The 26,574-nt window shown below is 37.0% G+C and overlaps 1 protein-coding gene across 1 annotated transcript in view; it reads right to left on the bottom strand.

The window, feature by feature from the left end:
- Positions 1 to 1,435: 1,435 nt before the first annotated feature.
- FREM3 (FRAS1 related extracellular matrix 3) overlaps positions 1,436 to 26,574 on the bottom strand; it is a 69,551-nt gene continuing 44,412 nt past the window's right edge. Inside the window, exons 7-24 of the mRNA XM_087724343.1 lie at positions 25,324 to 25,473; positions 24,404 to 24,613; positions 22,780 to 22,977; positions 20,405 to 20,569; positions 18,569 to 18,751; positions 18,257 to 18,387; positions 17,204 to 17,362; positions 16,234 to 16,537; positions 14,727 to 14,858; positions 13,683 to 14,014; positions 11,152 to 11,344; positions 10,357 to 10,461; positions 9,242 to 9,369; positions 5,988 to 6,122; positions 4,028 to 4,154; positions 2,764 to 2,951; positions 2,527 to 2,673; positions 1,436 to 2,380 (exon numbers count right to left, since the gene is read on the bottom strand). Coding sequence (XP_087580469.1) covers positions 1,859 to 2,380; positions 2,527 to 2,673; positions 2,764 to 2,951; positions 4,028 to 4,154; positions 5,988 to 6,122; positions 9,242 to 9,369; positions 10,357 to 10,461; positions 11,152 to 11,344; positions 13,683 to 14,014; positions 14,727 to 14,858; positions 16,234 to 16,537; positions 17,204 to 17,362; positions 18,257 to 18,387; positions 18,569 to 18,751; positions 20,405 to 20,569; positions 22,780 to 22,977; positions 24,404 to 24,613; positions 25,324 to 25,473 — 3,509 coding nt within the window. The 3' untranslated portion in view covers positions 1,436 to 1,858. The remainder of the gene's footprint in view (positions 2,381 to 2,526; positions 2,674 to 2,763; positions 2,952 to 4,027; positions 4,155 to 5,987; positions 6,123 to 9,241; positions 9,370 to 10,356; positions 10,462 to 11,151; positions 11,345 to 13,682; positions 14,015 to 14,726; positions 14,859 to 16,233; positions 16,538 to 17,203; positions 17,363 to 18,256; positions 18,388 to 18,568; positions 18,752 to 20,404; positions 20,570 to 22,779; positions 22,978 to 24,403; positions 24,614 to 25,323; positions 25,474 to 26,574) is intronic.

Genomic DNA, 26,574 nt, shown 5'->3' with positions numbered 1-26,574 from the left:
TTTAATGAACAGTAGAGAGCTGCTCTTATACAATGCACATTTCCAAATAATCTTGAAATGTGAATTGCCCTACATGAAACAAAATAAGAAGCAGTAGCAGCAACTGGTAGATCCATTATTGATAATTTTCTCCTCTAAAGCAGGAGACTTTTATATGCTAGTTATTTTTTGACCGATTAGCTAATAAACACTGAATTAAAATATTTAAAGGAAACTAGCAGACATATTAAAACGGTTATTATAATTTAGGGATCGGTCAGTAGTATCATTCTGAGAAGAATGAATAGATATCTTAACCAACTCACAATGATTATATCAATTAAAAAATTGAATCTTAATTAAATTGCCTATAAATTAGTGTCCAAGCATCATTAGCAGGAGTTCCTCCTAAGCATGAGAAAAAAGAAACTCTTTGTTTTAACAACACAATTGCTGTTAAAAAATAAAACTGGCTATCCAATTAACCAGGGATAGTTTTTAGTATCTCAAAATACTTTGTACAGCACCCTGATTAATTAAAGCTTTGATCTCACATAGACATTTACGAGTAGATCCTACTGAAATTGGTGTAGCTTCTGAATAAGTTGGTGCAATCTTATTATTAATGTACTTTGTTTTTCTGTAAGGAAGCTCATTTGAATCTAAAACTTTCTAGATGTCTGGGGCAAAAACTTACTGTGTGAGAAATATCTAAATTTTTTAACCAAATTTAGCATATGCTGATTAATTCCACGCTACAGAACCTCAAGAAATAGGAGCAATAACTTAATTTTACTTATTTTGGAATTATATAGATTCTATCAATCTGGCATGGAAAGTTGGTTTAGAACTGAAGGCAATTCTATTCAGTTCACAATTAAAGTTGAAATAAAAAGGGGGTTACCAGCTTTGAAAATATGGCACTATTTTATTCATCTTGGTTCCATCTTGGTTACCCTAAAACAATATTGAATAGACCTTTCCAGAATGATTTCCCCCTCCCCCAAAATAACATGATAATAATTGTTTAAACGGTTGCATCTGTTGACACAAAATTTACTATGATTGCTTAGATAAGTAGCAGTTGTGTTTTGTTTTTTTAAATGATACTCTGAAAAGAAATTTCCAGGCAGTTAAGGTCATGTAAGTTATTCACAATATTTTACAACATTTTCCAAGTTCCATTAGGAGAGAGCTATTCGAACTAACATAAATAAAATATGACTAACTGCAAGCAATTGGAATAATAATCTAATATTTAGATTTAGTTGTATGACATTCATGTTACATAAGTACAGAACATTGCAGGATGTTGTATGAAAGACTATTTGTAATAACTGTCTATTAAAACATTCAAGAAACATTCTCATTAAATAAGTTCAGTATTTTTCCAATACAGTGTTTTGCTTATCAATACAGATTCCATTGAGATTTAATTATAGATATTTGCTTGTATCCCATTTAGTTAAAATTTTATCTTTTTTCTTAACCTCCCTCCCACCCTTTCATATAAAAATGGTATAAATCTAAACACTATACAACTTAATAAAAAGGAAATCAATATCCCTTTGAATAGCACCAGGCTTTCACATTGATAGATAAGGCACACTTATACCTGCTAACAGATTTTTTTTAAACCACCATTTCATGGGGGGAAATGCAAATTTAATTAACATTGTATTCCAGGAGATCATCCTGTGTTCCTGGGAGTTGGTTGTGGGGAAGTTATAAATAAGTCATATTTCTATACAGATTATCTTTGCTATACTTTTCTTCCAAATGCTGGAATCTCACACAACATAGCACCAAAACTGCAGCAGCCTAATTCCATATCTACCCCAGCCCCATATGATTTCCATTATGTAGGATCTCAATGCTGTTAAACTTCAGAGCTATCACTATTGCTCTGCTGTGTAGTCACAGTTTCATTACTTTTGGAATGATTGGTAAATGAGCTTGTTTTTCTATCAGTTGAATGTCCCTTTCGCTTCAGAAGTAATATAATAATTATAACAGTGCAGAGAAGAAGCAGTAGTCCAATTGCACCTCCAATAATGGGAATTATCTTGTCTTCTGCATTACTTCCTGGAATTTGCAGGACTGGCTTTTCATAAGGTTTACCTGCTGGAGACCATTCTCTCTGCTTGAGTGTAATTTTACTAGATCGGTCAAGAACTATATGCTGGATATTCGTTCCTCTATTCTTATCAGCACCAATATCTTGGGCAAGAGCAGGAATATCAGAAACAGCTCTCCGAGAACGACTAAGATGTGAGGTGCTGTTATTGCAAGATAAAACATGGTGATACTCAATACTTCTTTTTCCAAGGCCCTTATGAACATTTTCACGTGATCGAACCATGTAGATGGTGTGGATGTACCATTCTCGACCCACTGCTACCTATTAGATTTAAAAAACAACAACAGATGAAATAAAATAGAAAACCAAGAAAAATGAAGAAGACAGTGAGATTCCAGTAGCTGCACACCCAACTTGCATGTAGTTGTTTTCATGCAATAACAGTATTATCCACCACATTTTTTTACCTGGAATAATGGAGTTGACAGCAAGCTGAATCCATCAGAACCAGGCTGTTTTACCAAAGGATGTCCATCAATGTGATCAACTGCTAGTTTAGCGTGGAATGCCATATTTCCAAACATTTTTGCTTGTGTATCTGGTTGAGCTTTATCCTAGGGAATAAAGAAATAGTAGTATATTATTAAGTTTAAAGTTAAAAATGATGTTTATGGGAATCTATTCATCTAGTATTGCATACATACCAGGATTTTGAATCTGTACAATAGGGAAGATGAGTCAGCTAGACAACCATATTCTTTGTTACTTGGATTATACTTGGGAACATACCCATCGGCCCCTGTACATAAGAACACCTTCTCAATGTTACAGATGAAAGATTCCCCTAAATTCTGAACGGGATCCACCATGATACGACCGTAGATTTCTGAACCTAAAATTAAAGAAACATGAGATCAAAACCAACACTGGCTTGAAAAGCCCTTGGATGTAATTCCCCAAATTCAATAACCAAATAATAATAATTCATGTGACATAAAAGTAAAATTAACAGACTAAGATAATCACATTAACCATAGTTTGAATTCACTTTAAATATTTTTAAAAAATCAAATGTATATTTTTTTACTCCAATTCAGTTTACTATTTTGAAAAAGTGACAAAGGTTGAAATTTATGAACAATAATATTTATGAACAATATATGTTTGGCATATATTGATAACATCAACACACGGTGTTGGTGAAGAAGACATGCTAGGCCCAGGAAGCCAGCATAGGAAATTATTTTCCATACATCACCGCACATTGCACTGCACTTAGAGAAGACATGCATGACATTCTGGATAAACTAGATTTCTTTTATATATATTTAAAATGTTTTTAATACTAGCATGTTTTAATAATTCTGTTTATTCATCCCCCAACAATGATTGGCTATTATTATGTCATAATTCTATATAAATACTGCCCTTACTTTGAGCTATTAAGATAATTGCTTTATATTGCTCCTAGATGCTTAGTTCAGCATTTTACTTGCTCTAGCGAAAATTCCTGCACTTCAATTTTTCCTCACCAGGGGTCAGTCTTTATTCAGGACACAAGTAAAGATAATTTATATGATGTTACACTAGTGATTTAATATATCTTGGTCATCCCAGTTACAATTTGAGTAAGGTATTAGTCAATATAAAATCAGGAATTCTGCATCCTAAGGAACATTTTTTGCAGAGTCACATTACACAATGCATTTTATAATTTAAAAAACAGCATTTCATACAAAGATGATTGCTCATCTGCACCACTGTAATTTTAAATATGCTTTTTAATTCATAGTACAAGTGGACAAAAGTCCCCTTCATTCTGAATAACAAATATTGTAATATAAGAGGACAGGATTCCTCAGAGCATTATCCTGTGTAAATGAACACACTGCAGTTAACAAAAGGGATTTGACAAGTGTGGCCAGAATGGTTCATTGATCTATTTCGCTATGTTAAAGCAGATGTTACCCTCTGTAAATGAGACATCAGTTTCTTCTCCAAATCCCAGAGAACCATCAGACAGCCACAGATCCTTCTTGGATAGCAGAAACATTTGAGTATTGAGATTAAATTCAGCTGCTACTGGGTCACTGACCTGTATAAAATAAAGACTATTTAGGGAAGTAATTTCAATAGTCTTTCTAGCAAAAGTTTAGCAATAATTTAATTGCAGTTTATTCTCAAAATTATTAGAAATACTCAAGAGCATTCAAGAGAGTAAAACTAAAGAGCAAAGTGTGGTCCATGATTTGTGTTATATAAATAATTCCTTCAAGAACTAAGTGCTTTGTATAGTGCCATTGTTCTACATAAATGTGCAATCTTGAATTCCTTCTCACAGCCTTTCAAGAATAAAATCTGTAAATGTAGGTTGACTCAATCAAACAATCACCTAGAGGAAATATCATAAAGTTGGTTGGAATCGGGCGGTATCCAAGTTGATTGGTTAAATGAATAAATAAATATTTTTTTTCATAGAAAGAAACAGCAATTTTAAGTAGGTGTACCAGTCAATAAAGCCCAAACCCAACTTAAAATAAACTGATGCCTGGCAATATTCAATCCTGCTGAAAACAATTCCTCTAATGCAGTTTTATCCAACGTAATGGCATCCTGGTCTGCTGGACGTACAATTCTTTTATTGGAAGGCATAGTCTCAAAACAACTGATACAGCGTAGTTATAGAAGGATGTTCTAAGTCTAAGATAATTCTCTTGCATTAAAGTGACTTCTAATAATCCTTTATAAGGCAGGATCCATTATAGTCCATTATACAGAAAGATTGCATGACATCCTAGAGACATGCAACTATTTATATGACTAAATGTTACTAGAAGAAAGGAAAGAGTTTTATTAATATACTAGCTGTACCCGGCCACGCATTGCTGTGGCCCAGTCTGGTTAAATGGAAAACAAAGAAAAGAGAAAGTGCAAGTTTCTAATATGTTTAATTTCAGAATGCTTGTGGGTATACAATATTTTTTGTTGTTCCATTGTCTGTGGAGATATAGAGATTGTCTAGTTTGCCAACTCTAGCCCAGCCACACATATAAAGGGACCGTAGGGACGAAGCTGGAGAGAGGCCGAACTGTTCCGAATATACTATACTCACGAAATGAACGCTATGGTAAACGACACAGCTCAATTCCAACGCAATGTCACACGAAATAATTAAATCAAAATGAAAATAAATCAAAATCTATGAAAATTCAATATAACAATGCAATCGGAAACATTGAAATGGAATCGTGAAATATTTAGTATAGCGTGTGTTGCTTTTACGTCCAACAGATGGTGCTGGTTTTCAAAAAAGCATGTTTTTATTAAAAAAACATGTTTTTACCTGTCACAGGTGTGACATCTATATAATATAGGTATATAAAAACATGTGCGTATTCAAATGCAACATTGTGTCAAAATTTCAAAGCAATCGGTGAAGACCTTTAGGAGATTTAAGATTTTGAACAAACGAACATTTACATGTTTATTTATATAGATGGCTATTATTTTCAAAGGTGAATCCTAAATTAGAGACATTTATAGGTATACCTGGTGTTTAGTGCTATAATCTCTACCTTAAAGGCAATATAAGCTCAAGAGCACACTTCTCTAATCTGACACTTTTCAGATATGTTGCAATTCTAATTGTCAGAATTCTAAAAGTTTAGCTTTAATGCCACCTCAAAGTTGAGAAATACCAATTAAAAATGACCAGGTTTTGATTTGGAGAGAGTGCAAAAGAGAAAATGTGTTTAAGTATTTAGGGCCCAGTTTTCTAAGTCAGTTTATAACAACAAACATGTAAAACTAATTCAGATTTTTGGCCCTGATACTGCAATTAAGTCAATATAATTATTAAGTTATAATTCAGAGAAATGTATCAAAATGCTTCATTAGTTGAGAACATTAAAGTCCTGAAATACTTTACCTGCTGGAACCTGATATCTAGATCAAAAGTGATTGGCTCCCGTGGGCTACAGATGACAGGTTGGGTATATTCTTGGCTGGGTGTGGCAACACAAGGGATAAGTTTCACAGTGTAAGTGCCAGAATAGTCACGTACCTGGAAAAAAACCACAGAAACTAAAATACAGGTAGTCCTTGAGTTACAACCACAATTGAGTCCAAAATTTATTTTACTAAATGAAACATTTGGTAAGTGAGTTTACCGCATTTTACGACTTTTCTTGCCACCATTGTTAAGTGAATCATTGCATTTGTTAAGTTAGTAACATGGCTGTATAGTGAATCAGGATTCTCCATTGACTTTCCTTGTCAGAAGATCACAAAAGCTGATGTGGAGTGACCCTCGGGACACTCCAGCCGTCATAAAGATAAACCACTTGCCAAGCATCTGAATTTTGATCAACTGACCATGAGGATGTGAAAAACAGTCATAAGTCATTTTTTTCAGTGCCGTTGTAATTTTGAACAGTCACTAGATGAACTGTTGTAAGTCTAGGACTGCCTGTGTTAACTGATATAAATCAATGAAGAATAAGAAACCTTTGAAAGGGTATTTTGATGTTTCAACTGATGCAGAATGCGGCAGCACAGGCAGTTATGGGTACTTTTAGATCAGCACAAACCACACTCTGTGAGTTGCATTGGTTGCCAGTTTGCTTCTGGGTCCAATTGAAGGTGCTACTTTTAACTTTTAAAACCCTTCACGGCATGAGACCAGATTATCTGAAGGACTGTCTCAACTAATTCCATCCTCCCATGCCATTAGATCTGGCAGAGAAGCCTGCTTTTGGTCCCATCTAAGGACTTGGCAGGTGGCTAAAGCAGGTCTTTTCTGCCATGGTGTCTACCTTGTGAAACATTATTTCTCCCAAACTGAGGTTAGCTTGATCTCTGTTAATATTCTGTAAATTCATGCTATGTCATCGACCACAGGGGTTCCAGGAGATTGGTGATATTCAAAGATGGCTGCATCATTATTATTGATTTATTCTCTCTTGTACCTGGTGATTTGTATGTTTTATTATGACTGTTTGACATTTTTAATAAATATTATTTTAATATATTCATTTAATTTAATTGTTGTACATCACCCTGAGTCACCTCCTATGAAATGGATTGCCATATAAATTTTATTTATAAACAAGAAAACAATTAATGGTTACATGTATCAGTGTAACGGTTGGCATATGGCTTTTTAAAATTATTTTTTTATTATACTTACACAAAACCGTTGGGATTCTGAATCCATGGCATGGACAAAATCTGCATCAGTAGATGCCTAACTGATTCTGATATACCCATAACATGCTCTTCTTTTCTGCCAAACCTTAGCCTAATATAACACTCTACCAGTGACGTGCGGTGAAGCTTCTGGCTGGTGAGGCAAAAAGAAAGAAAGCGGCTTTTGCCCCCCACCCCCGCAGCAGGCTGGAGCGAGAGCCGTGGAGGCGAAAGGTGAAGAGGGGTGGGGGTGGGGTGTTCCAAGAGGTCCCCTCCCCTTTTGGCACTCCGCAAGCCAGGCCCGCAGCAGCAAGAGGATCCGCTCCACTTCTATCGCCCCCCCCCCCCCGCTCCAGAGAAGCCGGCTGCGAGTGAGTCTTCACGAGCCCCGGTTCTCTCTCCCAGCAGCCCCAGGAGGAAACGGGCCAGCCCCGCTTCCCTCCCCGGACTTTCCGGCAATAGAGGACAGCATTCCGCTCCCGCCGCTTTTTCCCAGAGCTCCGGCAGGCCTGCCGAGGAGGAGCCCAGACAAGGCTGGAGCGAGAGCCATGGAGGCAAAAGGCTGGCCACTCGGGGCTTGGGAGAGGGAGTGTAATGCTGTCCTCCACTGCCAGAAAGTCCGGGGAGGGAAGCAGCGCTGGCCCGTTTCCTCCTGGGGCTGCTGGGAGACGGAACCGGGGCTGCAAAGATTTGCCCGGCCGGCTTCTCTGGAGCGGGGGGGGGGCGATAGAAGCGGAGCGGATCCTCTTGCTGCTGCGGGCCTGGCTTGCGGAGTGCCAAAAGAGGAGGGGGCCTCTTGGAACACCCCCCCACCCCTCTTTGCCGTTTCCTCCTGGGGCTGCTGGGAGATGGAACCAGGGCTGCAAACACCCCTCTTCACCTTTAACCTCCGCAGTTCCTCCTCAACCCCCACCTCCTCCATCCCCACCTCTGTGTCCGCCAGGCATCTCACATTTATGCCCGCCATAAACACGAGACGCCTGGCAGACACAGCGGGGGGGGACGGAGGAGGCGGGGGCGAGGTGGCAGCCAGCGAAGAAAGGGGAGAGGAGGAGGAGGAAAGGAAGAGGGGAGCAGGATGGGGGGGGAGAGGGCTGCCCCTCTCTTCTCAAACAAACAAGGCTCCCCTCCCTGCGTCTGCTCCTTCCCTCTCTTCTCAAGCAAACTCTCTCTCAAATTGAGAGAGAGTTTGTTTGAATGAAGTTAAGAAAGAAACACACACACACACACACACAATAAAAACAAATTGCAATTACTTAAATTACAAATAAACTGAATTCCTCCCCCCTGCCCCCTCCCTCTGACCAACATACCTTCCAGCTACGCCAAAATTCCAGATTCGGTCTAGCTAGGCTCCAGGGCCAGGCAGGCTAGGATAGTGGCTCCTAGAGCCACCACGTGCCCTCTGCAGGAAGAGGCCGGAGAACTATGAGCCTCATTTGCATATATTTTTTTTGCTTTTTAACCCTTGGTTAACCCTTAAAAGGCAAAAAAATCCTTATGCAAAGGAGGCCCCGAGTTCTCTGGCCTCCTCCTATACTTAAACACTATGTACACTCCAAATCACTGTGAGTTGAAGTCTGGTAGCAACTAGCTTGGCCTTAATTATTTTTTAAAAAATCTTTAAAATTCCTTCCTTTCCTGAGGAGACTGGTGAGGCCCCGCCTCCGCTGCCTCTAGTGAGTGCACGTCCCTGCGCTCTACCATATATAGTCTGAAGACACAAAACTCACTCATATGCTTGTACTCTTACTGAATATGCGTGTAAAAATATCTGCTCCTAAGCCACCCAAAGTCTATTTTGAAGCCATATCTTAAGCCATGGTTTGCGTACCTGTGATTATTTATAGCACACTAAAAATTATTTTAAAGAAGGTTTGTATGAACCTAATCTAAATCTCAACATCAGAGACTTGCAAGTATAAATGAGTTTATGCTGGTGCTTTTTTTTTTTAATAATAAAAACTACCACAAAATGCTAATGCTAGTACTCACAGCAAAATCGGAAAGAAACTTCCATTGCTGCATTGGCTGATTGAAGGTTTGCTCACTTTGAGAAAGGTTCAATATGAATGTAAGGCCAGGATGGTCAGATGACATCACCATAGAAGTCAGAGAAGTACCTGCAAAAGTGAAATACCGTTTTATGATGAAGTTCATTGATGTTATCCAACACACTGTGGATGGAACTATCTTTTCTATTCTGTCAGAGTTTGTTGCATAAATTCAAATCCAGAAGCACACACAGATAACTGATTCAGTTGGATTCATTAACTTGTTTATATACATAAGAATAGATGAATAAATGTACAATAGCAACTGATGATTCTTCCAATTAAACACAAGCAGTTACTTTCATTTCAGCAGACAAAAGCCCAGACAGACTGCTAGTTTACTTCTTAGAGCAGCAGAGTTCTTTAGAGTCATTTAGAGTCATTTATTAAAATTTATAGGCCGCCCTTTTCCCTGAGGGGACTCAGGGCGGCTTACAATCACAAGGGAGGGGGGTGCAGTATCAAAAAACAAACAAAATGTGAACAAAGAAAAGTAATAAAACACAACTTTCGTTCAACAATCAAACACTTGGGCGGGTGAATTGGGAACCTATCCCCAGGCCTGCTGGGAGAGCCAGATCTTGAGGGCTGCGCGGAAGGTCTGGATGGTGGTGAGGGTACGGATCTCAAGTTTTTGTTTCAATTCTTTGCACAGACTCAGATCTGTTTAAGCTCCCATTGGCTGACTTAGTTGCTATGCCAATTCATTGACTGACCTTGTTCCCAAGTCTCTCCCAGTCATGAATATTTTAACCCATTCCAATCTAGGAAAGCAAAGAATCAGGATATAAGGAGATGGACTAATGGGTAGTGTCGGATCAGGAAATCCTTGCTGTGTGTTTTGAAGTCAGAAGGAAGTTGGCAAAAATATGCTTCTCTCTTCTCACTAGGGAATCTAAAGCATTTCATGAATAAATGATAAAACCCAGTTGAAACCATAAGTTCTTTACTGTTTATGAGATTCTCATTAAATCCCAAAGTCTGTTGTCATAGACCTACAAAGAGATTTTTAGCTTAGAAAAGATACTTAGGAAACATACAAAATGCTGGCCTTACCTGGGTGGGATATTATGAATTGCCCCCTGAATCGAATTTCTGTCCTGAAATGGACCACCAATCGCCCTTCATCATTGATTTGCATACTGGTTGGGTAAAGAGACCCTAGATGTAAGCAGCCATTATATTATTTTAGAAATATTCATAAAAAGACTAGTTGTTTGGTATCATTCAAATGTGTTGGATTGCAAGAACCACAAGACTTAGTCAGCATTGTGTGGAGTAAGGAGCCAAAATCATTGCTATGATAAAATAAAGCAATAAACATGAAAATAGAACAACATCAATAATACAAATTTTGTTTTAAAAGATAGCTTGGCTTTGAAGCAGCTGTCACTCTGCAAATGGCTGGATAAAGTTGTTTACTGCAATCCAGCCTAGAAACCAGCTATTTTTTTCTTATGAAGTTCCATATGGCTAATTGTGTCTAAGAGGCTGAGTTTTCACATCCTATAAGTAGCCAGTTTTCCAGACTAATCTCTTAAGGTAAAAAGGTTCTGGGAAAGAAAAAAAGGAAATAATACAATACAATACAATAGCAGAGTTGGAAGGGACCTTGGAGGTGTTCTAGTCCAACCCCCTGCCTAGGCAGGAAACCCTATACCGTTTCAGACAAATGGCTATCCAACATCTTCTTAAAGACTTCCAGTGTTGGGGCATTCAAAATCTATTCCAAAATCAAACCTTGTAGGCTCCACTTCAATGCTAACAGGCTGCTATTCTGGAGATGCAATTATAGTTCTTAATAAAGGCTCCAAAAGCTTCCATCAAACCTCTCAAATATTTATAATTTACCTTGCAGTTCTGCTTCTGGTGGACTTCCAATACCGTCTTTCCATAGAATGGCAGTATCATACACAAAAGTGAGCCTCAACTCAGATTGCAGGTCAAAATGTTGCCAGCCCCCAACTGCTGCAGGCGAATGGAAGACATAAGATACATAGAGGGGCACTCGAAGAGTTACATACGATTGAACCAGATTCAACACCTGTAAAACAGCACAGCATTAGATCACCCTATGTTCATACTGGATCTTTGGGAGTTAAAATCAGCTCTTCTGAACACAGTATAAAATCCCATCATCATACCTTTTTTTGTTTATTTATTTTCTGATATGTGTTGGCTCCAGAACAAACATTTCTTGTTGCACTTAGAAATCTTACTTTGATGCTTCAAAAATGAATTTACAGCTTATGGAGAAGTGGGAGAGAATGGAGTGTGGGCCAAAACCTAAGCAGGCAGCCCTCTTCCTGGCTTCTGTAATGCAACCCCAGCAAAGAACAAAACCCCACTCTAAAATCAATTTGACAGTCATCCCAGAGTGTGTGGCAATCTAAGATTACAATCAAGGCCCTATTATGGGATTAAGTTGATACTAAGAATCTCACATTCATCTCTTACCTCCGGTGCATTGCAGTCCAACTTTTCAAAAGTGAACTTGCTCATATTCAAAAGTATAGTTTCTGATTATTAAAGATAAGCATCACCGTCACCAATTTCCTCTCCTGCTTTTAGAACTGATATCAAATCAGATGAAGAATAAGAAGTGAACTAATCAAAGCCTGTATTCTAAGAAGTAAATAAAACTCCAGAAAAAAAATATAACTGGCACCTAACACTCAAAATAATCTTCAGGATTTCAAGCAGTTGAGAATATTTTTAAAATCCAAAGCAAAACTGAATGTAACCACCCATCAGTAATAGCTTATAATAATATAAATTTGATTAGGAGATGACATGGAAGTCAAATTTTCCAAACATTCTTTCTCCCTGCCTGCTTAAACTACAAGGCTATAATTTAAATATATAGTACATAACTTGGAAAAACACTTCATTTTAAAGCAAGAGGCAATGTTATTTTCTCTCACTAAGTTGAATGTCACCCATCAGTAATAAATTGATATTATCAGGTTTTAAGTTCAAATGAGTTCTGCCACCCTGAATTAACTAAAACAGTTTTTTTCCTGCTTTATATGGCGTTTCCATTTGGTGCATATTAGTACACTATTGGCTCATCAGTCACACTGAAATATATAAGATCTTATTTGGCTGCATTTAAGTTGCCCCCATTCATGAATCATAAAAATTACTATCTGTAATTTTAGTACTATCTGAACTATCTTTGTCAGTAAACTCATGCAATCATTTGATTTATGCTCAAACTGAATATATTAGAATCATGTACAGTCTTTGAGAGTTAGCACATAAAAAAATCATGTATATGATGGCACCTTTTTCTTTGCCTATGTATGGAAATTAAATTAACGGTGCCTAGGAAGTCTGGTATCTATAATTTTATTTTCATACTTATAGTTTAGTTAGACATTAAGTTGACTGCCAAATTTTCCTCCAATCTTAGCTATACATATACACATTTCTCCTTTCTATATTCATTCTGTTTTGATTATATATTATGTATTTATTATATCACTTAAAAAGTGGCAATCTGTTTGAAACTCCAAATAACTAATTTGCTTGTAAGAGGATCTTTTTAAACGTGCTATCAGCAAAGCTTTTGTTATGCCATTTAGGTTGATTTTCTAATTGAACTGTTATGAGCATTAAGCACAAAATTGTTCCTTGGCTTTGTTTTGCACAACGCATAGATTCTGCCATTGTGTTGGATAAACTAACTTTATTACTTTGTTTATATGTGAATCAGGAAATAATGTGGTCTTTAACAAACCGTAATAAATTTCTGAGTTCAACTACATTATTGGCCCGTCTGCCACAAAACTCCTTTCCTGAATAGCAGCAATACTCCAAGTAATAGATAGGAATTTCCATCAAAAGGGTTAGGAAAAGAGTGCTATGAAAGCTTTGCTGTAGACAGATTGAATCAGAATATATAATGGAACCTCATTACTCATTAATTGGTTCTGGGAGATGCAATGGGTACTAAAAATGATGAGTATCAAACAAACCATGTGATTTATCACAACCCTTTGTTTTGGCTTGGAATAACTTCCTGTTTGTCTCTTTTCTTATGTCAGTGGCCTTCCCAGCATGGCCAACTTCCTGTCTTCCCTCTGCGACCGTCCCACACTTCCTTTTGCAGTGACCTTCCTGGAATGGCAGCAAGTTGAGTACCAAACAAAAGGTGAGTACCAGGACAATATTTTCATGTCAAAATGTACTGAGTAGCAAATTCAATGAGATTTGAAGCAGTTGAGTACTGAGGTAACACTGTATATTTTGATTTTGTATATTATTGGTTTAAATGAAGGAATAATCTGTTCTGGTTTTTCATACTATGACTTGCTGTGTAAGCAACTAAGTAAAATCCTTGCATTAATAGATATTTGCTTTTCTTCAATGAAGCCTACCTGACCATCTGTCCCAATGGAGCCGCTACAGCTGGTTACCAGTTCTGACATATCATAATAACTGATAAATTCCCATAGGCAGGCCTCCAGATTGAGATTACGGTAGAAACGTAAAGTTTTAGCTGATCGTATGCTACTGCTGTATTGATAGGATGAAGTTTCTCCAATCACTTCTGGATTCTTGATATCATCTGTGATGAAGCCATGTTTTGTTTCAATTTCATTATAATCCAAGAGATTGGAGCATTTGTGATTTCCTACACGAGTGCCATCTGGGCTCAGTGTCAACTCAAAATTCGACAAAGGTCTGGTTGAGATTACTGGCAACATTCCTGAAATCAGAAATTGCCTATTAGATATTTTATGCACTAATAATAAAAGTAACTGGTGATTACATTATATTAACAATATTACATTCAGAGCATATGTAAGATTCAGATAAGTTTTACAATAGTAATTCAAATTTCAAAACAGGGTTAAGAAAAATGTTTGTAGTTAGTAGCCAAAGGACATCTAAATCTTTTGTAGGTGATGTTATGGAACTAAAGTACACTGAAATAATAGTTATTTCCCATATAAGATAAGATAACCTTTATTTACATTTTACTGCATTATTCCAACATATGGTTGTGAAACTTCATATTGCTGTTTTTAAATTTAAACATACAAGTCTGTTTGTGTGTATATGCATATTATATTTAAATCCTCAAATCTAAGCATTTGGTGAAACATTATCTAGAATAAAAAATAAAGATTTTTTAAAGTCTATGAATTGATTCTAAATTGAGTTCATGGTCCTACTCGCAAAACTACTGCTTTTTCCAAGCCTTCTCCATTTCAGCACTAAATCTAGTAGATTTTCCTCTTTCTTATAGTTAAGAATAAATATAATATTCTTTCTTTGTTAAGCATGTTAAACAAAGTTGAGGATAAGCATTAAAAGTTGTCTTTGAATTATTGTTTCAAAAATCTCCTTCAGATGTCAATTGGTGCAACACCATTTCAGCTGTTTTGGTTCTAGTGGCACACATGTCTGGTACTTACCATCTATATGAGGCATGGTAACTGAAAACCTGATCAGGTTTGGATAGTCAGGATCATCAGGACCCATGTAATGAATTTTGGCTGAGAAAGGCTCTGCTCCAACTGTACCCAGAATACGTGGTTGGCACAGACCTACGGGAAAACAGCGCCCTTTATTGATTGATCGATCAGGCGACACCTCTCATTAATGTGACTCTGGGTAACTTACACAATTATGAAAAATAAGCACAGGAAGTCTTTGTCTTATGACCACAATTGAGCCCAAAATTTCCATTGATAAGCAAGGCAGTTGTTAAGTGAATTTTGCCTCATTTTACAACCTTTCTCACCACAGTTGTTAAGTGAATCAATTTAGTTGTTAAGTTAGTAATACAGTTGTAAAGTGAATCTGGCTTCCCAATTGACTTTGCTCATCAGAAGGTCACAAAAGCGGATCACGTGACCCTGGGACACTGCAATTGTCATAAATATGAGCCAGTTGCCAAGTGTCCAAATTTTGATCACATGCTCATGGGATGCTTTAAATGTGAAAAATGGTCATAGGCAACTTTTTTCAGTGATGCTGTAACTTCTAACGGTCACTAAATGAAATGTTGTAAATCAAGGACTACCTGTATTATCGTAATATAATTTTATTTATGCTCATGGTTTAATAGTAAATGCTGATAAATACCTGATATGGAATTCTATAAGTCTAAATGCTCTCTCCAAGTGTCATTAAGTTACTAAAGTAATCATCGAAGCTCTTGTGTGTAAGTGTGTGTGCGTATAGTATATACAGTATATACTTGTGTGTGTGTTTGTGTGTGATGTCAAAGTACCTTGTATGCCCAAATATGGGAGGGAGCATGCTCTTCCTTTTTGCCTTTCAGCCCCACCCTAGGAGCCTTCCAGGCAGGAAACCATTTTTGTGTTGCATTTGTGCTGATAAATAAATAAAGGGAGACTAGTATAGATCTATTTCAAGCTATTTAACTCTCATCCCAGGAAGGGTATGCATCCCCAATAGCAGGCAGCTCACATCTACAACACACATAGCACAAATACGTGTAAATAACAGATTTGGAAATCCTTTCACAATTGTTTCCCTAATAGGCAAATTGTAGGAAGTATCAGATTACATGCAAATTTAGAGCATCACAGATCCTTTGGATACTCTGCAAGCCAACTTTATGTTTTCTTTACATGTATGGAAACCAACATGTTATAAGCTTATTTTCAAATGACATAAATGCAGAAGAAGAGCCCTGGTCATAAAGCTACTAGCTCTATTTTTCACCTGGCTAAGTTACACAGGTTCTTAATTTCAAATTATTATTTAAAAAAAATAAAAGTATACTTACTACAATAAATATATTGAAGTGCAAATGTTGGATGTCATATCTAACTCCCTTTGCTACTAACTTAATAATTGCTCTTCTAATTGTTCCATCTTTTTCATTGCTAAAAAAAACCAATTTCTCTGAATAAAAGTGTTCAGAATCACTTAATTGTTTACTAAACTTACCTTCTTCTCTATTTATTACATGAATGGGACTCAACAGTTCTAAGCCCACATCACCATTGGCCTTGACTGCACGTGCTGCACACTGAACCCTGGAGCCAGCTTGGAAATAGATGGAGTCTAAAGCAATTGACTTGGTATTAGTGAAGAAAGTATTGGAATCCACTTCACGCATAGGACTGGTCACACCATCCATGCCACTTGGGGCACTGACAAGCCAACGATACAAGGTCACTGTGTCATTGATGTTTTCAGCAGCACAAATAGATCCAGTCTTGTCATAATCTGAGTATTTGGGGTTGCATGCCTAAATGCCAAAATGCATACATTATATCCATTTAGTTATATTTAACATATATGCCATGACAATGCTTAATTAAGATGAAATAATAAGATTTTCCTCTCTTTTTGTTGAGTAGAGTATTTAGCAAATTCCTTATTCTTGTTATCACTTTATAAATCTTATGTTATGTTCATCCTAGCTAACAATTAAGTATTACTGACTCTGGTATTTCAATGTAAAAGCCAAATGCTATGGAAAGACTTCAATTTATTGAGGCTTGAATGAAAAAAGATATGGATATCATCTATTAGAAAATCAGGGGAAAGGAAGAAAGGAAGCAACAGTAGATTATCTAGGGAGTTGCAAGAAGATTTAGATCAGGTTTTAATTCTATGGAGAATGCATATGTAATACTAAACAAACATCTATTCCTTCATATCAGTTTCTTTTCTGTGAAATTGGCATTAACATGATTTTTTCCAGAAGCAAAATTTTGAGGGCACATGAAACAAAAAGTATAACTAATGTCCTCAACATTAAACTTTCTATGTTTTTAAATAGATACTGATAATCAAGTATGAACTGATAAAATGGAACTTTCCAGAAGTTTAAAAGTTTAATCCCAAATATTTTTTCCATCTAGTAGAAGAAAAATCAAGACATTATAACTTGAAAAAAGATGGATCGTACCGTTACACACACAATAGGATATCCATTGGGAGGCTGGGGATTTATTCTGCTTTTGGCAGTGTCATCATACAACAGAAGTGATACAACTTGTGGCACAGCTGGGAAAGTCACATCTGCCATGCTATCCATTTCTTCAATGTATATAATGGCTTTATTCGTCTATATTGGAAAAACATAAAAAGTTTCTATCTCTAAATGTAAAGCTGACATGAAAACATGCTTCTGTAACCAGCTACATTATACATAATATATGAAATGTTAAAATTAATCTACACATGATAGAATGCAGAATATGAAGATATAAATTAAAGGAGCATACCATTCAAAACTGATTAATTTTGACACTGAAACATATAATGAACACTTTATCATAATAAAATATAATAATCAAGAACTAAAATATATGAAACAATTATCAATTTATTCCTTTTCACGATATCTTAAACCTGACTTACGATGTAGGGTCATAAGACTTGTCTTATGCCATTATTATCCATTCTAGAGGATGACTCTAAAGGTTTCTTTTTGTTAGAGGAAAAAATTGTTCATTGGACAAAGGGAATCCATAGAACCATTCCATGCCTCTAAAAACATATCAACAAAGGAAACTGCTTTCCACCTTATTTAGTAAAAGAAACACTCATGGCCAATTCATCTTGATAGCTGTTCATATGTATCAATCCATATTTGCTAGAAAGATGTAGATTCAGATCTATAATTCAAGCATGCTAAAACTATTTTTCACTGAGAGGCAATTGGATATTATTGGATGGCACCGACACTTATTTGGTCAGTTTAATGGTCAGTCTAAGGGTAGAGATTTTAAATCAAGCCAAAGCTTTAAATCTTCCTTAATCTGAATGCTTGGTTGGGTTCAATGCTTCTAAACTTTCCAAAGAATAGAAGCAGGTCTGGGCAAAGGCTTTGCTTTTAGTTTGATCTCCAAAAGCAGACTTCCATGAATTCTGAACAGCTGAGATTGTTAATGCTTTGACATTTCTGAATCATCCTCAACTGAATGCAAACTACAGGACAAACCACTTGGATATTTACCTGTGTCTCAGCCACCATATTCTCATCAGGTTTCAAATGCACTATAAATGCTTCACGCATTTCTCTCACTCCATCATACAAAACTTCAACCTCCACAAAGTGCTCTGTTTCTCCTTCTTTAAATTCAATATCTAAAATGAATAGTGAGAAATGAGAAAATTGGGTCATATCTGTGAAATATGAATATTCATCCGTCAAAGTTTTGCACTCACATTTTGTAGCATTAAAAACATATCTAATCCCAGATTTTTAAAAAAATATATATATTGTGCAATAACATTTGTTGCATTAACATTAGGATCAGAATCTTACCCTCAGACATTGGATTATAGTCTTCTCCAGAAGTAGCTGAACCATCTTTAGTATGAATTCTTACAATGGAAATTTTGGAAGTATCTCCAAGTCGCAAGATTGGGATCTTTAAAACTGCAATCTCTCCAGGCTCCCCTGGTTCTTGAATGTTGTATTTCACCTCAGAGAATTTAATCATTGGTTCTGCAAGACAACTGAAAAAGGTCAACTTCTCCTTTCAATCAAGGCTAAACTTGGAAATCGCTTTTAAGTATAGACTAAGACAGAAAAGAAGTCCTAACCAAGAAAATAACATTTTGCTTAGTTTACTGAATTTATTATTTAGCAATGTGATTTATGTTAAATTTAATTAATGACAAGACAAGAACGATGCCATTATGAACATCAATTGATCAGTTCAAATCATAAAAGGAAGACGATACAGAATTTTGTAAGGTTAAACTTTATAAAACACCATTGTTTCCACTCAGGGTTTAATTCTATTTCAATACATTCTATTTTGTCAGCATATGCAATACTAGAGTTGGATGAATACAAATCAAAACTGATTCTCACCACTCTGTACAGGTGTGAATTATAGTAAATCCCTGAATGGTAGAGCTAGATCAGTGATGGCAAACCTTTTCAGCCAAGTGCCCAAAGTGGAACGCACATGCATATGTGTGCATGTGTGTGCTGGAGCATTGGAAACCTGAAACCAGTTGGCCAGTGCGTGCATGCCTGTTTTGGGGGCATTTTCAGGCTGCGTTTTGGGCCATTTTCTGACACACTGGTGCCCGTAAAGAGCAGCTGGCTGGCGTGCTGGAAACCAGAAGAGCAGCTGATGACAGCATGCATGCCCACGGACAAGGCTTTGTGTGCCACCTCTGGTACGCGTGCCATAAGTTCATCATCAGGGAGCTAGATAATGAATAGTTACTTTCTGAAGAACCATAAGAGTCTCTTTCTTAGACTGCCCAGTGGCACATCAGGGCTAATGTTAAAACAAATTATAACATTGAGCAGTTTCTTTTCTGTAACTACACAGGGAAAGTCTGTACCAGAGGACACACATGAAAAGAAAATAGATTTTAAGTATTGAGAAGGATTTCCTAATAAGCTATTAAATAATTGAAAGTTGGTAAACTTTTTTGATAGAAGCAGAGGCTATAATAGAAAACTTCCTATCAGGGATACAGTATTTATAAACATGACCAATTTATATTCAGCTATAGTTTTCTTTCCATTCCAGTCTTTTCATTTACTACTTTCTTTTATTCATCAGTGGGGGAGGAGCGGTTAAGCATTTCTACATTTTGAAACACAGGTTTATAACTTGTACCTCATATTTCATAATATGTTACCTTCAATTGCTCAAAACATGTCACTACATTGTAATTTTTAAGGTGACAAAAGGATGAAATTACTGATTACATGTGATTAAAGTTTTAAGTACTTTTAATATACTTTTAAATATATTTAATTTCTGAAAAATTCCAATTTAATGCTTTATTTGATACATGTTAAAATGTAACACTTATCCAGAAAAAGGTAATAAAATAAAGGGTATTTTATTTTAAACTATTTATTTTATTAGAGGATGTGGTTTAGGGTGATTTTGAAGGAAAACAGCCAATTTACTATTATCTAACAAAATGTTATTGACCATTTGACTTCTGTTTCATGGCTTTAATTTATATTTTAGAAGCATTGTCCTTGAATGGAAAGATTAGCAATGTCTAAATTAATCCTAATTTCTTATGCATATAATACAGCAGCTGTCCAGTTTGATGTCCCTTGAAGTAATAATCTAAAGGTCCTTTAATTGAAAGAATAGCAAATAGCTCATCAACCTACTGTCCTCTTCATCCTTAATCTTCACCAGTACTTCTTTTATCTCCCCAATGGAAGCACCAAATGAAGAGGTACTTTTTGGAGTTCCAAGCACCAGTCTGAACTCTTTCTCCTCTTCATAGATAGCATCATCTTCCAAAACCACAACACAGGGTTTCTCTATCTCTCCTTTAGGAAACAAAAAGCCAGGGTAGCTCTTACAGTGTATTTTGACTCTTGGTGATTTAATGCAGTGGTCCCCAACCTTTTTATCGCCGCGGACCAGTCAGCCTTTGATAATTTTACCGTGGCCCGCTGAGCGCGCGCAGGGGTGGGGGGGCGTTGTTCGCGACGACACATTGATTGTTTATATATCAGATTGTTTTGATTAAACAACTTTTATTTTATTGTATTTAAACATGCCTTACAAAATAAAATACAATTACATAAATATAAAGTGCTTTAATATGCCCCCCCCACCCGGACAGACTTATGTTCCTCAAAGACCATCCTGAACCCTCAACCTGGACCAACCTTTCTGCCCGCCCTCCCCCTCCTCACCACATTCGGCGGGCAAAGAACAGAGCGCGCGCGCGCGAATGCCGTGGAGAGAGAGAAAATAAATATATATATAAATATATAACTGTTTGGGAGTAAAAGCGGGGAGGCGCACCCGGCCGGGGGGGGGGAGGAGGAGGAAGGAGGGTGGGAAGGAAGCTGGCAAGCGAAGAACAGAAAGTAATTAGCAAGGATTAAAACGACCTGCCGGAGAAAGGAGAGGGGGAAAAAAAAACACCAGATCTGACAGCTACTGCAGCCTCCACCGGAGGGGCTGCAGAAACACACACCGCCAGTCCTGTCCTTCCTTTCCAACCAGTCTCTCTCCGCGCGCGCATACACACACACACACACACACACACCACACAAACACACACCCGCCGGCAGATATGCACGCACATACACTTTTTTTTTTTTGCAATTGGCAGAACTACGGTTTTCTTTCTTTTAAAAAAAAATAATTAAATGGAGGTGGGGGATGTGTGGAGAGAAAGGGAGAGAAGCGGACACATAAAACCGAGCCGCACTCGCGAACCACAGCATGCATCTGGGTGACAAAATTGCAGGGAGAAAGCAGGAAAAGCCGAGGAGAGAGCAAAAAAAGAAAAGACCCAGACCAAGCGCGGCAGGGCGGGAAGGAAGGCGATGATGATTGGGGGAGGTTTGAAAAAGCAGATCCAAGCGCAAAAGTTACTGAGTCATTTCAGCGGCGGCCGGAACAGTTTTCTTGACTCCCTCCCTCTCTCCCTCTCTCTCTCCTCTCTCACTCTCTCTTTCCCTGGCGATGGATCAGTGCGGGAGGGGGGGGAGAGAGAAAGGAGGAGACGGCGAGGGAGTGAGGGAGAGAGAGCCGAGGGTGGGACCAAAGGGGGGGGGAAGAGAAATGCATTTAAGAGGAGCGGATTTAAAAGAGCGATCATGGCCCCCGGCCACTGCGCGGCCCGGTGCCAGGTACTCCACGGCCCGGCACCGGTCCGCGGACCGGGGGTTGGGGATCACTGATTTAATGGATGTGTCCACTTAGGTTTGTTTGTTTTATAATACTATGAAACCAGTTTTTCATTAACATATTCCAATATGGTTTCTCAATCTTTCCTGGAATTTCCTGGCGTTCCTGAGCCAAATCCAATTTAGTTTTCAAGACCAGTCAGTTCAGCTAAGACGTGCTAACTGCAGAATCTATCACTTAACTTCAAAATTCATATTAAAGAGATTAATGCACTAACGATATCACATATTATCATATGTAATCACTGAATACTGGAAATAACCAATCTTGAGAAATTGATTTGTTTCGAGCTTCAGTTCCCCTTAATGCTAGCCAGCTTTCCAATGCAACTTATATTCCAACTTTTATCTGCTAAACTTCACAGGAATAAAAATGATAAATTTAAACAACAACAATAAAAACAGGTAAACAAAAAAAAAACCTTAATAAAATCTGCTTGATCGGGCAGTTGCTACACAACTGTTCTCTTCAGACAAAGAGTTTGAAATTCACAAATCTTTTATAGTGAAGTTTCTATAACCATTGATTAATAAAAGGCTTACTAATTAATTTCATCATAATGGAAGCAAAATCAATGGACTATGCAGTAACATGAGATTCTAGGTTTCTAGCTTTACATTCACTGAACTTTCATTTCTAATTTGTATGTTTACTGTATATAGTACTGTATACCTGAATGCAAACACCCCAACACACACACACATTAGAAGAATCATTAAAATAGGGCTTGGAGTGACTACATGGTGCCTAAAATTATGAGTATGGTCATTTTTTTTTATCATTGCAACAAGTTGCTTCCTGGGAAGCTTCTTTATTTAAAAGAAGATCTTACCTGGTAGGAATGTTATTACTGAATCATCTGTGTTTGGTCTCTCCTCATAGTCCATCATAACCTGGGCAGAGCCTTGGCGAGTGTAACAGCGGACAGTAGACTTATGATTAACATCTCCACTTCGTGAGATTACAGCTTCCACCTGACCATCTTTTTCATTCACAATGTAGAGAGGTTCCTTAAATTGGACTTTGGGTACTGCAAAAGAAATATGAATTATTCTATTTACATTCCATTGTCATGTCCACCTCATTTGAGTTCATTCTGTACTAATGTGTACATAATCAGCAGAACTGTCAAATTTATAATCAGGGCTGCTCAATTAAGAACTTGTTATATCAAAACAATTGGGGTTACTTGTAAAGGTGACTCAATTATCTGAATATATACTGCTCTATATCCTGTACAAGGTACCCCTTTTATTTTAATTTGTCAGCCAAGATTAAATTCTTTTTTATATATAGTTGATTACCTAATCAATAAATTAGTTACATTTACACACGATGATAAATACCATTTATAGATTACGATTTATGAATTAACAGGTAAAAACACCCACTGCATAATATGTATGAATCAGTTGTATAAATAATTTAAACAAAAGCCATAAAAATTCAGAGAGTTCTTCAATTCCAACAGTTCATTTAGTGATTGTTTAGGGATTAGAATGGCACTGAAAAAGTGACTTTTGACTGTTTTTCACACTTATGACCATTACAGCATTCCATTGTCAAATGATTAAAATTCTTTCATTAAAAATGCCTTCAAAATTATTTAAAATGAAAGAAAATAATGACAAAATGATTCCACTAATTAACATAATAAAAAAAGAAAAGCCAAAATCCGGACCTATAAGATTTGCATTAGGCATTCTATCCTTTTCTGGAAATAAAATGTAGTTTAGGATAGTTCAACAGATTTATAATGAACCTAATACTATCTTGGTAGCTAGGTAGGTAACCAGCAGGGGTGGGTTCCTGCCAGTTTTAACCTCTTCTATAGAAGAGGTTCCACAAATCTACAGTGCTGTTTAGAACCAGTTCCAGCTCCCTCCCCCCGCCCATCCGCCCATCATCAAGATGAATAGTGAGAGGAGGAATTCTGGGAGTTGAAGTCCACAAGTCTTAAAGCTGTCAAGTTTGAACACCCCTGGATTTTTTTTTCTAAAGGGTTAGTGGTGCAAAGGTCTTGTAACTTGACAGCTTTAAGACTTGCACACTTCAATGCCAGATTTTCCGAGCCAACATTTTGGTTGCTAAGCAAGAGCGTTGTTAAGTGAGTTTCACCACATTTTACAAGTTGGCCATGCCCACCCAGTCACATGGCTGGCAAGCCACTCCCACCCGGTCACATGGCCGGCAAGCCACTCCCACAAAGCAGGCCACACCTACAGAAGAGGTTCTAAAAAAATTGAAATCCACCACTGGTAACCAGGTAGGAAGGAAGGAAGTATTTGTTTAAAATTCAGGATTCCTAATTATAATTTCCATTTTTTTAAAAATACAGGTTCTATTTTCAAAATTCAGCTTCAGCACTCTCTGGTATGCACCTATTCCTGTTGTCTTCTAGTTCTACTAGAAAAATATTTTGTCTCGATTTATAGAAAACAATTTGCAATTCTTACAATCAGTGATGGTATCATTTATGATGATAGTAGCTTTGCTTGGCTTTCCAAGCACTGCATTCACTGGCATCTGGAGAACGAGTTCAAACTTTTCTGGGCCTTCAAGAACAGGTTGTCCTAGATCATCCAAAATAGTAGCACGAAAAGTCTGCATGTTTACACCAGGAGCAAAATCCATGTTTTGGCTTATGCCAACATAATCAACTCCAGCTACAAGAAGAGAAGAGACAAAATGTTATTATGTGTGCAATAATATTCATATGATTCAAATGGCAGTTTATATAGATTTTAAAATGCCTTTTTCATGTATCTTGGACGTCTAAACATAGGACAATTAAACTTTCTATTCCTTTTAGAAAACTGTTCCAGAGAGATTAATTAAAAGGCTACAAACTCAAAATCTGAGTTTTATTAACTTGGACAAATTAAAGCACTTTTTCGTCACAGGAAAACCATCACTGGCCTTATCTTGTTTTCATTTCTACTGTGAGATTATTTCAAGAAATTTCTAAACTTAACCGAAACACATAAAAATTGGAATGAGCAACGTCCAGGGAATTAAATTTTATTTCAAAGTTTGAAATGCATTTTTTTCTTTAAGACTAGTGCTGCAGCATATAATTTAATTAGATAATCCAAGAATGTGACTGTGTCAACAAAATAAGAGAGAATCATTCTACTGAGCATTATTCAAACAATTCCATGGAATGAATTACAAAATATTGGAACAATGAATTCATTAAATATTGGGGCTGCTGGAATGTTGCTCACCATATATGGTACTTTTCTATGCACCTGTTTAGTTTATGAACAATATATAACTCTTATATATGAAGCCCTAAATGTTATCATCATAGGACAAAATATTTGGTGAGAGATTATTGAGCAGATATATTAGTAATACAGATGAAACAATTCACCTTCTGCGGACACTGGTTCAGTTTTCCTGGAACGCACCGTGACAGTGGCCGATTTAGACAAGTCCGTTCCAGTTCTCCAAACACGAACTTCTACATAACCAGCACTCTCAGCAACATAATAGTCAGTGTCACCAAAATAGAAAGCAGGTTCTAGGACATGAAACAAAGATAGAAAAGAAAATAGTAATCTTTTTTTAAAAAAATGGATGATCAGACTTCTTGCATTTAGTCATCTGGGCAATTAAGAAAAAGGAAAACAAGGAAAAATAGTTTTGGAGATGTGAAAATGTTAACAGTTGTCAGCTGACATAAAATAGGGGATCTGTCAATATTTTTGGTTTTATCTTTAATTTCCCCAATATTTCTTAGATCATCATGCAGTCAGAGAAAATCGTGAAGAACATGCTTTAACACATGTAACCTTCATGTTCTTATAGAATTAATAGACTACTTTTACTTATATGGACTATAATCCTGAAAATCTGATTGTACTTTCCTCTTCCTTATTCCCATGTGAATTAGGGACAACTATCTGGCAAAGGATGGAAGGAATTGCCTTGAAGAATAAGAACTGCTATCAAGGCAATGATAGATAATCTCCAATAAATTATGTGAAGAAATGACTCAGGCAAACCCTAATTCACATGAAGATAAATTGAGGGTGTGGAAAGCACATTCAGACTTGCAAGATTTTGTTACAATGCTGGTAGATCTTGCTTATAGACTGTCTTATTTAGCAACAATTGAAACCTACCTAAAAAAATAAAAAACCCTAGCTTTGCAACCAATCCTTGTATCTCTATCTGCAGCATCCCACAGTTATGTTATTGCTATTCATGCTTCCTAACTGGCTTCCTAAAGCAGATTTAATGCTGAACACAGAAGTAGAACCACAAATTGTTAAATGAGATGATGTCTCACTTAACAACAGAATGAGAAGTTATGTTGTAAGGCCTTTGTGGCCATATTATTTTTCCACTTAGCAACCACAGCACTTAGTGACAGAGCTGCCTGTCCCATTTGCGATTGCTAAACAAGGTCTGTCAGTAAAAAATAGTACTGACCTTTATAGTTTCTTAGTCTTGTCTACCTTGCAGGGTTAAACTTACGGTTAGGATAACAGACTGAGACATTTATGCAAATTTTATATATGTCCCAGACTTAAATCTTTTCCTAGTCATCTTTTTGTTAATGGTTCTCTCCAGTGGTGGGTTCTGGCCGGTGCGGACCGATGTGGCCGTACCGGTAGTA

The sequence above is a fragment of the Thamnophis sirtalis genome, unplaced genomic scaffold (assembly GCF_051295495.1).
Source record: "Thamnophis sirtalis isolate CommonGarterSnake01/CBP01778 unplaced genomic scaffold, rThaSir2_p1.2 scaffold_10, whole genome shotgun sequence".
NCBI classification, from domain to species: domain Eukaryota; kingdom Metazoa; phylum Chordata; class Lepidosauria; order Squamata; family Natricidae; genus Thamnophis; species Thamnophis sirtalis.
Note: the sequence above shows the minus strand (reverse complement) of the source record. Positions and strands in the feature narration are given on the sequence as shown.